At 40.9% G+C, this 12,453-nt stretch overlaps 1 protein-coding gene across 1 annotated transcript; it reads right to left on the reverse strand.

Annotated features, from left to right (window-relative positions):
* Positions 1–590: 590 nt before the first annotated feature.
* On the reverse strand, positions 591–11,429 carry bhmt (betaine-homocysteine methyltransferase). The gene is made up of 8 exons (XM_036588729.1): positions 11,236–11,429; positions 9,958–10,090; positions 8,632–8,744; positions 6,769–6,960; positions 6,238–6,385; positions 4,126–4,308; positions 2,865–3,093; positions 591–1,369 (listed from the first exon to the last, which is right to left on the reverse strand). Exons 1-8 carry the CDS (start codon positions 11,254–11,256, stop codon positions 1,189–1,191), a joined length of 1,200 nt encoding a protein of 399 aa, XP_036444622.1. The 5' UTR covers positions 11,257–11,429; the 3' UTR covers positions 591–1,188.
* Positions 11,430–12,453: the final 1,024 nt, after the last annotated feature.

A 12,453-nucleotide genomic window follows, 5' to 3' on the forward strand; every position in this document is an offset into this window, starting at 1 on the left:
GGACTGTAGTGCAGCTCATGGTGAAATGGGCTAATATTAATAGGCAATCAAAATAATTTCGCGGGCTGGACACGATTATGCCACAGGCCAGATGGGCCTTGTGTTTGACCAATGGGCTCTAAAAGCTCCCTCATGTCTGACACATTGTTTGATGATAGTTTTGAAAATATTATGGCCTAAAATGTACTTTTTAAAATCTATTTATGGCGGTGGGGTGTAGTAAGGCAAAGTATTCCCAAAAGAAAACTTTCAGATTATACTTTCATCAACACTACATATAAAAAGTGTAGGTTCACTGGTGGTTTTGGATAGTAAATAAAATGTCTATATTTGTGTTGTAGATATCATGACGCCTGGTTCCTATCACCACCACTGTAAAGAAATCAGCAAGATTCTCTACCATGAACCATTTCACACCAAACCACCCTGAATGACCGTGTTTACATCTCAACAATAGAAATCTGCAGTAGCACTGTACAAGTACCTTCGGTGTAATTCCCCTTTAACTGACTCCCTTTCTTTAAATGACAAAATAGAAATAAACAGAGAAAGAAATACACAAAAAAGTAACCAAAGAACAGGCAAAGACATCACATTCAACTTTTTAATGAGGCAAAAAGTTAACAACAAAAAAGAGTCAAGGTTCAATCACTTGCATGGACGACACTGGAGTGTTCAGAAAGCCTGGAATGTAGCTTGGCTACATCTACGTTGAACTACTCCTGAATGATTGTGGTCACATCACTGCAACCGCAGCTTCGCTCATCTCAGCAGTGAGGAGTCCTACAGTGCCATCTACAGGTGATGGCAAGGAACTTGAGTTAAAAGTCAAATAAAGGACTTGAGTACAGAATGCGAAGAGGGTGTTAGAACTGTACTACAAATGTTAAGTCCACTGTGCCTTGCAAACGCTGGAAGAGGCAAACCTGCAAAACTAACTAGCACAGCAAGAGAGAGCTGGGAAAAAAATACTGAAAGTTTGTTTCCATAAAAAAAAAATGGTCCTGGTAAAACGAGCCGACAAGAACGCTTCTTTTCTTTTAATTATTTATGATGTGTGAACTCAAAGTAAGGGGAACAGTGATGAGGAGAAAGAGTGGCCTTCTCTTCTTTTGTCTCTTTCCTTCTCACATGCCACCCGTAGCCCTGTTGTCACGGGTACGTGTCGGAGCCCCGGATTCAGGCCCTTCAGTTCTTGCTGTCAGACTTGTTGAACAGCGGACGCAGCTGATCCTTGGTGGTGGCCTCCTTCTGCTGCATCAGGTCAGCGTGGCCCTTGGTGACACCCCAGCTATCAGGGGCGGACATGGAGGGGCACAGTGGACGGCCGGAGGCTGGCTTCATCTTCTCCCAGTATTCACGGCGGGCTCTGGACAACCATGAGAGATCATATTATGGTTCGCACATTAACATGATTCACTGACAAGTTCGATCAGATACACTAAATGCCCAAATGTATCTAGACACCACTTAATGCTACTTTAAGGGGCACCCATTGGTGACACAGGCGTTCACTCAGCTTGTATAATCTCAATAGAAAAGTACTGACCAATAAAATGTATCAGCTGCACAGGAGCCTAAAGTCACCATGGCTAATGCCGAGTGTGGGCTTGATGGGTCTAAAGCCTCCACACCACTGGGCTGTGGAGCAGTGGAACTGTGTTCTCTGGAGTGATGGAGCTCCATCCAATACCTTTGAGATGAGTTGGAGTGATCCAGAACTGACCATCCAACATCAGTACCTGACCTCACTAATGCTCTTGAGGCTGAATGCAATCAAATTGTCACTGCTATGTTCCAACATCAAGTGTAAAGCCTTCCCAGAAGAGTAGAGGCTTCATTTCATAAGATACATTGGCTGAGCAGGTGCCTACAAATTTTAAGTGAGTGTGTATTGGATTAAGATAAATACTACACTCTTAAAAATAAAAGTGCCGGAAAGGGTCCTTTTGGGTTCTATGCTGCCATAAATGAACCACTTTTGATTCCCTAAAGAACCACATCTGAAAAAGAGATTTGCAAGTGAGAAGAAACTTTAAAGGCTTGAAGAACCTTCATCATATAAAAGTTCGTCAACAGTTTAAGGATTCTTCCAGGAAACTTTACATTACGTGGAGGGTCTCAACATTTTAAAGAGGTTCTTCACACTCACACATCTCATAACAAAAATGAAAGGTCAGTCGAAAGGTTCTTTAGGGAGCCAAAAGTGTTTCTTTTCTATGGCATTACTCGAAAGAACACTTTCTGGCAACTCTGTTTTATGTAAATTGTGCAATAACATGACCCTCCAGGACTGGAGGCAGGGAATCTTGTACACTGATTATTGTATTCTGTATTTAATAAGTAGCAGAAGCAGCCAGGTTATGTTCACTAGATGGGTTTGTTGTCCTTCTGTCTTAGTATTTCGGTTTTGAAATGTTGGGGTTATTTCTCCCACTTTACTGAAAGCCTTTCCTTGTAGCTCCACCTTGCTGGTGTACAGTTAGAGAGTGTAGTACATCGGTTGATGTACAGTTTGTGTTAGCCATCCTCTAGCCCTTCATCAGCAGTCATCAGCAGATGGACAACTGTCTGTAATTGTGCCTATAAACCTCATAAAGTGAGTAAGTGGAACTAAAAGATAAGATTTTCTAATAAACTGGACAGTGAAGGTACAAACCTGCCTGTAAAAATGAAATGCTGCTATCCACAATGTCTTCTAATATTTAGTGTACCTTTCAAGGAGCCCCAAGGACCATATTAGTCACTGGTTAATCAGCAGCGTCAAGGAAAGCACTTTGAAAAACCTACTGGTTGCTGTAGTACTGAGCTGTCCACCTGCTGTAATACTGGACAGTGTTTAGTGTGTACGGTTCAGCACTCACCTGGCCCTGACCCAGGGCTTGGTGTGCATCTCCAGGCCGCTGCCCCACATGCCGTGTTTCTGCGAGGCCTTGGGCAGGAAGCCTCTCTCTGGGGCCAACTCCTCAGCCACAGCGCGGATGTGGTAGGGCTCGAAGCCACAGCAGCCCCCGATGAAGTAGATACCGGCTTTGAAAGCCTCTCTGGCGTAGTGCTGCATGTCCCAGCGGGTCAGCACCCTGGGCTCCAGAGCTGTGGGACAGTGAGGTGGTGGGTCAGTGAGCATTCCAGATGGTTTTTTTTGTTAAAAAATATTCTAGTAGGTTTTCTTTGCCATTGACTAGCATTTTACTATACATATATAATGTCAAATGAAACGTGGCATGGTGCACAATTTCTCTTTACCTGCCGACTTTAACACATTGGAAAAAAATAAAACAAAAAATACAAAATGTGCCATGTCTTTTCATTTTCGCACAGGACACATTTTATGTTTTATATTAATTTTCATATCCAATATGTATAATTCAGTAAAAAATTGATGCACTTAAGTGTGCAGAAGTGTATTCTTTGTCTGTATTTACATTTAACAGAAAAAAAGCACATAAATATTTATGATAAAAAACCATGAAAAAATAACATTTCATTAAAAAATTTCCTTAACAGCTGTAAGTGACGCTCATATTAAAATGAATTATTTTTTTAGTTATTGTCAAACATATTTACTGAGATATTGATTATGATATTATTTTGTGTGAAGTAACCCTGGTTTGGCTTTAAAATGTTTAAATGTAAACCAAAAAAGAAAACATGATCATTAATGAAAACTCATTAAAAAACTAAAAAGTTAGGTGTCAACCGCCTGCTTTAACAGGCCACACTGATATTATTTGTTTTTAAACAAAAAATGCCTTTTTAAATAAGTCTAAATAAAGTGCTGCATTAAAAGTGAGAGGCAACTGGATGCTCTTGACAAAGTACAGCAACAGCGTTCACACGCAGCACATGTGTAACCAGCTCAAATTATTTTTAGTCACAACACAGACCAGCCAAAAGTTCTGACTGTGCACCCCTAGATTCATCAGTCAGACATAAAGTCTTGCTTTTCATTTATTTCCTAAACATCAATCAGCTGAACACCCGATCAAACGACTGACGCCTAGAGGAAAACGAACAAACAGCGCGTCCGGGTGTTGTTCTGTGGCTGTTCTTTGCGCAGACTTGCACTGGACAGTGTGCAGGGTACAGGTTTGTGTTTGTGTAGTGGAATGCGTAGGTGTGTACCGAAAGGGAACTCGGGCAGATCGATGAAGCCTTGGCAGCCGCAGTCGGGGGTGTGGTAGGCCAGAGGCTGCACCATGTAATGAGCCTTCAGCCCCGCCTTCTCCACAGCAGCCTTCATCATGGCCACAGTCTTCACGCAGGTCATCGGGTCAAAGTGGCAGTTCACTCCGACGATGTCAGCACCTGGAGCATGAAGAGAACGATTAGGTGAAGCACACTGGGCAGCAAACTGGGCTGGTGAGGTGGAGAAGCACCAGTAGGACCTTACTGTGGTTAAGAATTACGATGGATGACTTTCTAGAAATGGCCATGCGAAAGCTTGTTAATGATGTAAGAGGCAACAAATAACCTTTAGAAATAGTAGTTCAGAAATAGCAGCGTAGTATTACCAGGCATAACCAAAGTATGTCGTAATTTAACCTCATAGAGCAGGGGACCACAAGCCTAATGTTAAGAAGAGCCATTTTGTCCTTTCAATAAACATCAAACCACCCTGGGTGCCACAACATTTATGTCCATTTTACCATCTTGGCTGTAATTTGTCTTAGTATGTGCTGATGTCCTAGTATAGACTAAAAAATATAATATAAACGAAAAGGCAGACTTACTTTGCTCTGCTTTAAGCTTCAGCTCAGTTATAGCCGCTTTTCTCACATCTCTGGCAGGAAACTTTTCCGCAAAAGCAGAATAGTTTCTTGTCAAATGTCTCTCAACATTCGACTTTTTACGAGGCTGAAGTCGCTTCACATTCGCCAGCTCCTTGTTTGAATTTTCCCGTTCCGCCTTAAATGGTGCCTGAGGCTCCAGAATGTAACTGCTGCACCTTTTAAGGTGGAACGGGGGAATTCAAACAAGAAGCCGGCGAACATGAAGACTTGAGCTTTGCGACTTTTTAGTGTTTGACAGTTTCTCACTGCCGATTAAACATTACAGGAAACCAGCTTATAAACGCAAATAAGTCCATTCGTCTCCAAATCATCGATATTCGTCTAAAATCTTTCTCTTTGCCTTTTTGTTAGCTTCTAGTCGAGATTGTCTGTGTTGCTATGGTGACCAGCAGTCTACGTGCCAATCTTCAGGGTTAAAGGGTGAATTAGCAGTTCTACATTAACTCCAGTGTTTAAGACCATTTATTGTTAAACTGTGTTGAACGATCAGCAGAGCTTTATTTTACTGTAAAGGAGGATTATTTTATTTTTACCTACAAATCTAATTCAGCTGTGGAGCTGCAACAGGGCAGTTGCTGACCCCTGTCATAGACCCTTGAAACAAGCAGAGGAATTCTCTTTAACGTGCAGTTTCTAAACACTCCATACCACACTTGTGTTTGCAAGATCACCTAATTAAGCAGATCCGGCACCTCTTTTGAATATTACACATGTCCATGTGATGACTGAGAGAAATCATAGTGATATTTTCTCCAAACAACTGTCGCCTTAAGCGAAGGCTTAGAAACGCTTCGAAACAAAACTGATGGTGTTCATCAGTCGCAAATGCATCCCTGAAAAGAGCCCAGTAATGCTGAGCAAAATCACTGGATCATGACTTTGATTTATACTCATGCGTTAGAACCTGTTTATTTAGTTTCAGGAAACCCATGTCTGAGTGAACGTTGGATGCCTTCTTAATAAGCCTGTTAGTAAGATCCAGTGTTATGGGAAATCTCACACTGAGCTGGACCTTTTTTTGGCAATGGGACCCCCGCTGTCCCACTGACCTGCCTGAACCATCACCTCTCAGTATTCATGGGACCTCATTATCGACAAATAAAGCCCTGTGTGTAGTAAAACAACAATAAGTCTAGACGTTTAACCCCTTAAATCCCAGACTTATTACATACTAAGGCTTTTTATTCAGTAACTATAGGGACTTCAGTGCAAACTGGCTGAGCTATTCTTAGATTATAGAAGTCTGTAATAAAACTGGTGGATTTAGTGGATTAGTAAAACATAAACGTTGACGAAATATGAGAACACAGTCGTCCCATTCCTAGTCCGATTTGAGTATAATATCATCTTAAAGCCATGAGATTTGCTTGTTTTCTGCTTCGGATGAAAACCTGCCGCGTACAGCGATGGTCTGTATGTGTATGTAAGTCAGAGAGAGACCTACCAGCCTTAACCAGCCTGACAGCACACTCTCCGGGGGTGACTCCGTGCATGTCCCCCATGGGTCCGATGCACATGCTGGCAGCCACGGGTTTCCCAGTGGCCTTCAGAACCTGCACGGCCCACTCAGCCTCCTCCACATGCTCAAAGTACTGCAGCGGGCATCAGAGCAACAGTTAGCGACAACAAACTCTGGCATCATCAATGAAAATGGTCTTAATAAGTGTTCTGTGAATATTTCAGGGTAAATGCATCATCTATGGCCATCTTTTACTGGGTGTCATTAACATTTAACAACTCAGAACCAACTAAACAGCACTAATATTAGAAATTAATATGTTTAACATGCTTCCATTCTGAGCCATTAGCAGATATTTTTTTTTCCAAATGAGCTGTAGTGATGTTTAAGGGTCTTTCAGGTTGCAAGCAACAAATAATGCCCAGTAAATGACACGATAAACATCTACATAACTTCCTGGAGCAACTGGACTACAATTCAGTTATTAAGACATTTTATTTAGCATCACTTCCTCACCTCAGCAATCAAGAAGTCCACGTTTTTCTTGATGAAGACGTCCATTTGCTTCTTGAAGATGCCCTTCACCTCAGACTCGCTTTTGCAGCTGAGGTAGGAGGGGGTCTGGGAGACACCGCCCGCCACCAAGGCATCGCCCTCGTTGGCCACCTCTCTGGCCAGGTCGCAAGCTGCCTCGTTGATTTGCTGCCCCTGTGGTCAGGGATGATATTCATCATTACAGGTGCAACATAAATATGAATGTTCATTATATCATTACTACATCAAGGCTGCCCCACTCCAGCCCCACCTATGGAATATCCCCTTACACAAGGTCCAGCTTAAGTCTGACCTTACTTCATGTATTCCAGTATGTTTAATGTAACTACTATATAAGTCCAAGCAAACTGTTGCCTTGGTAAAGTATTCATAGAGTTGTATGCAAAAGTTTGGGCCCCCCAAGTCAGTTCATATTCATATTCACTATTCATATTTGTACTATTATTACTGCACTATTCATATTTGTAGACAGTTAATGCACATTTTTTTACTCTGCATACTCATCATTTTACATTGCTTACCATGTTTACTTTCCTGCACTTTACATGTAAATAATACTGTATTTTGCACTCCTATTTAGATGCTAACTGTGTGTCCTGTACTCTGCACAATAGCATTAAAGTTTAATCTAATATAATCTAATTACATGTTTTGTTGATTTTCCAGGTCAAAATAAGTTATCACATCCTCTACGGAGAACACACGCAATTAAATATGATAATTTCTGCAAATTTTAGTGCACATTTCTTTTTATTTGTTTAACAACTTATTAACTTAACTTTAACATACTGGGGAAAAAAACATAAAATGTATGTTTTTTTCTCTTTAATATGTTAAATTCAGCAAGTAAACAGTAATTGTGCATTAAAATGTGCTGAAGTGTTCTCTCTGTAGAGGACGTGCTAATTTATTTGCACCTAGAAAATCAACAAAATGTCATTTGACCAGGGGTGCATAAACTTTTGCATGGAACTGTAATCAGAAGCAGGATTTTATGCATTGTATGTAAAAAACACTATATGAAACTAAGCTCACGAAGAGAGGCTAAACTGCCGTGGGCCGAATAGGCAGATATATTTATTTATATTATATTTAAAGGCTACTTTGGTGCTGGTAAAATCCCAGGCTTGCTACATACTAAGGCTTATTATTCAGTAACTACAGAGACTTTAGTGCAAACTGGTTGAGCTATTCTTAGGTCATAGAAGTGTGTAATAAAACTTTGGGGCCTGTCGGTGGGCCCCAGCCATTTAAGGGGTTAAAGGGTCCACATCCTACGATTTTCTAGCACTTTATTTTTCTCCCTAAGGGTCAACTTACAATGTTTGTGTGTGTTTGAGTGCCGAAAATAGCCTTAACTCATTTTTACAGGATCATCTTCCAACCTCTTCCCATCCCTTAGAATTAAAAAGGCTTTTTTCTAACTGTGCCTTTAAGATTGTAAGATGTAAATGATCTCTGCTCTGATTGGCTGCCCTGTATTGTGTCTGAGTCAAAAAGTAGGCAAGGCAGAAATGCTACTTATAATTTCAGTGTGAATGGGTGGGGCTAAACTGCTGTAGGGTGAATAGGAGGATATATGTTAACGTGTTGTTCTGATATCACAAAACCGGTAAATTCAGAGCAGGCAGTTTAGTTTCCATATATGGACCATATGGACTGTGTTTTGAAACTTCAGAAATGTCTATGTACTACATCCAAGTTTTTTTATTTCAAGAAAGTGAGGAAAAGTCTGTTTCCCATAATACAGGCCCTTTAAAGTCACAGGGTGAATAGACGAGGCTGTTTCCCATAACAGCACAAATATAAAAGAGTTTGTCTTACGGTGAAGCTGACAGCGTTGCCTCTGTTCTCAAGTTTGTCGTCGCTGGCATAGAACGTAAAGGTCTGCATGACATTTGACCCCGCCCTCAGGAATTCCCTGTGCAGCTGTCGCACTGAGATGAGATGTGTGAAAAAGAGAAGGAGAGAGAATGACAGAAAATTAATCTCTTCACAGCTGCTGCTGACCACTGAGCGATACAGCTTTTGTGCTGATCCACACAGATCTGCTGATCTTCACTTATTGCCTGCCGTTCCATGTTGATCAAGGACTACAGATGTCAAGCTCTTAAAGGGGAATTCAACCAATTTTAAAAAATTTCTGAATAATTCAGTCCTTGAGATGTAAACAAAGTCATTCAGAGTGGTTTGATGTGAAATGGTTTATTGTAGAGAAACTTACAGACTCAGATTTCAGACAGTGGTGGTGATAGGAACCAGAAATCACAGTGTCTACAGCACAAGTATAGCCTTTTTATGTACTATCCAAAACCACCAATGAACCTACATGTCTTTTGGGGGTTTATATGTAATGTTGATGATGGTAAAATATTAATAAATCTGAAAAAAATAGTTTTCTTTAGGGACAAGTTTGCCTCAAAATGCCCCGTGTGTATCCCTCCGCCATGAATGGATTAAAATAAAGGGACTAAAACGCATCTTAAGCCAAAACTTTATCACAAAACTATCATAAAACAATGTCTCAGACATCAGGCAGCGTATATCAAACCATTTATGTAATAACGTTCTGTGAGGGAGCTTTTAGAGGCACTGAACTCTTCAAACATCTGGTTCCTATTACCACCACTGTGAGCAATTCTGACTCGGCATGTTTCTCCAGAACAGAGCATTTCACACCAAACCACTCTGAATGACTTTGTTTACACACCAACCGTTTAATTATGCAGAATTTTTGAAAATTCGGTGGAGTTCCCCTTTAACCCCCTGGAAGTTTTCTGAAATCCAAAATTATGATCATCCAAAATAATTATGTCACATAGCAATGATAATCATGAGAGATCTGGTGCAGTGGGCCGATCCTATTGACAATTACAAGGTTTCAGGACCTTCATTTAAAACACTTCCCATTCTCAAAACATTGCTCAGACACCCTCAGATCATCCACAAGTTTCCTTTGTTCCAGCTACAAATGCACCTGAACTAAAGTCCTTTAGCATTTAGGCACCCAGTTCAGTTGTGTGATGAGCTGGAACAGAACAAAAACTCTATTCAGCTCTGGGTGCCCAAGCTTTGGATTCAGAACATCTGTTAAAGGAGACAGAGTGACGATTAATGTCTGTCGCGATGACGCAGCGTGTCCAGACTTACCAGCCTCAGGATGCTCTGCTGCAGCTTCAGGGGTCCAAGGCCCTGCTTTAACGTAGCCTCTCTTCTCCAGAGCAAAGACAAACCCTCCATCTCCGATTACGATTTCACCTGCATTGAGACGCTCCAGAATTCCCTGCAAAAACACATTCACATCAGCACGAAGTTTTGTGAATAGTGCTCGGTACCCCCTTTCTCAGGGCTATGTCTTCTTCGCCATCCGCATCAGTTCACTGATGCACCACTGATGCTCTTCAAACTCGACAGCCCACTTTTGACACCAATGCAGCATTTGCACAGTCTTTCTGCTCAAAGTACAGCTCTTTATTGTAACGGTGAGGCCTTTTTCATAAAGAAAGGCCCCCTCTCAGAGACCAAAAGAAAGAGGGGCTCAACTTGTGGGGCGAAATGAGGGAACAGGTCACCAAAAGACAAACACAACATGAAGACACTGAACACCTCAAAACACTAGTTTAACTGAAAAGAATGCAATTAAACCAAACCAAAATGCACACATTTATATATATATATATATATATATATATATATATATATATATATAAATAAATGTGTGCATTTTGGTTTGGTATATATATATATATATATATATATATATATATATATATATATATATATATATATATATATATATACACACACACACACACACATATCACTGTTGTCAGAACAAAACCTCACATCTCCAAAATGATAACTTTACAGAAGCAAAAAACATACTTTACTTTTAATGTAAGTCAAAGAAACCAGACTTTTTTCCAAGTTATTTTGTGCTGTTTCTGTTGGTCCATTCATCTTGAAATTTACACACAATGTAAAGGACAACAGACACTTTCAAACTATGTCAAAAACTGAAAAACCGTCACACACACGTATGTATATATACATTTTTGTTTCTTGTTTTTTTGTTTCACTTTCTTTTATATATATATATATATATATATATATATATATATATATATATATATATATGCATAAGTCTAAGGTACCTATATAAATAGATAGATAGATAGATAGATAGATAGATAGTATGGAATAACCAATACATGTGACTGGTTATCCCTGCAAATGACAAGTCTTTGTTCATACACTCATCTTTGTGTATACGTACAAGTACACACGTCTAATAGCTGTTAGCACAGACTTTAAGCAGGAACACGAGGAAAAAAGTCCCTCAGAGTTCAACTTTTACACTCATACAAACACACGTAGCTTCATTTGGCTCTCCTGGTCCTGAGACTAAGTGGGAATCTTTGCTCTTACCCGTTTAGCTCCTGATGCCATGCCTGCAGAGGTCTGGACGGACTGATTTGCTGCTTGAGGTTTCTGATCCAGATCTTTCCAGCTTTCGCTGCGCTGAGGAGAGGAGCTGTTGTGCCTCCTCACAGAGCCTTTATATTCCTCTGGAGGGGGTGTAAGGGGGGTGGGGGTGTGTGGCTGTCCAAAACCTCCCTCTCTCCGCGTTATGCAATCGTTTCTCCCCCTCTCTAATTTCGTAATTTCTCGTGGACTGTCGGGTTTATCTCTCCGACCGCGATGCGTGTGTTTGTTTAGACGTGGGCGGAGGCGTTTGAGCAGATCGTAGTGTTCAGTAAAGCAGCCTGAGGGGAAGATACAGCAAAAAAAGAAAGAAAAAGGAAAAAGGCACAGCTATTTCATTCGAGAAGTGCAATGAATAGCTTATTTGTAAGCTGCTTTGACTGCAACAGGCACTACTGAGACCTCATCAGTCCTTTATCTCCCAACACTGCAGAAATACTCAGTCAATACGTGAACTCAGCAAGTCATACCAGTGTTTTTATCAGATTCAGCTGCTGGTTGATGATCCAATCAATGAATCTGACACGAAGGTCACCATTAGAGCCCTTTCTTAACAACATCTACCTACTTGCCGAATGGCTGATGACAGCTTTCGCTAAACAGTGCTGACTTCACTGCATTTCTGAGCTTTTCTTTCCAGACCTGCACTTTTAAATGCTAAGGTCCAAACCCATTCCTAATGTTTACCCCTACCCCTTGTTTTCGAGTGTCACCTTGCCCCTTGGAACTGAGTTTAAAAGGGGTAGTGGTTGAAATCTTCCCCTACCTAATAAAAAAGACCATTACTTCATTAACAGATTACTAGCATTGCTCTGTAGGCGACCCTGCCAGTCTGCAGTGACAGCAGTTCGGTTAAGTTTAGGGAACCATAAGTCTTCAAAATGGGGGATGAGACAATTATTTACTATCGCCCACCCCTAATTCTGCAGTGATATGAAGCTGAAGTCAGATATTCACCAGCTAGATATTAATGTCGTTTCAATATATTAAGGTCCTTTTCTTCATATAAGGCATAAAAATCGCTTTAGTGTGCTGAAGTCTCGGTGGCTAGTTAGCTAACTTTCCCGTTCCACCTTAAATGGTGCAGCAGTCGCGACGTCTGCCGTCGACGCCTGAGGCGCCAGAATGGAACTGCTGCACCATTTAAGGTGGAACGGGAAA

This window comes from Colossoma macropomum, unplaced genomic scaffold (genome assembly GCF_904425465.1).
Source record: "Colossoma macropomum unplaced genomic scaffold, Colossoma_macropomum, whole genome shotgun sequence".
Taxonomy (NCBI): Eukaryota; Metazoa; Chordata; class Actinopteri; order Characiformes; family Serrasalmidae; genus Colossoma; species Colossoma macropomum.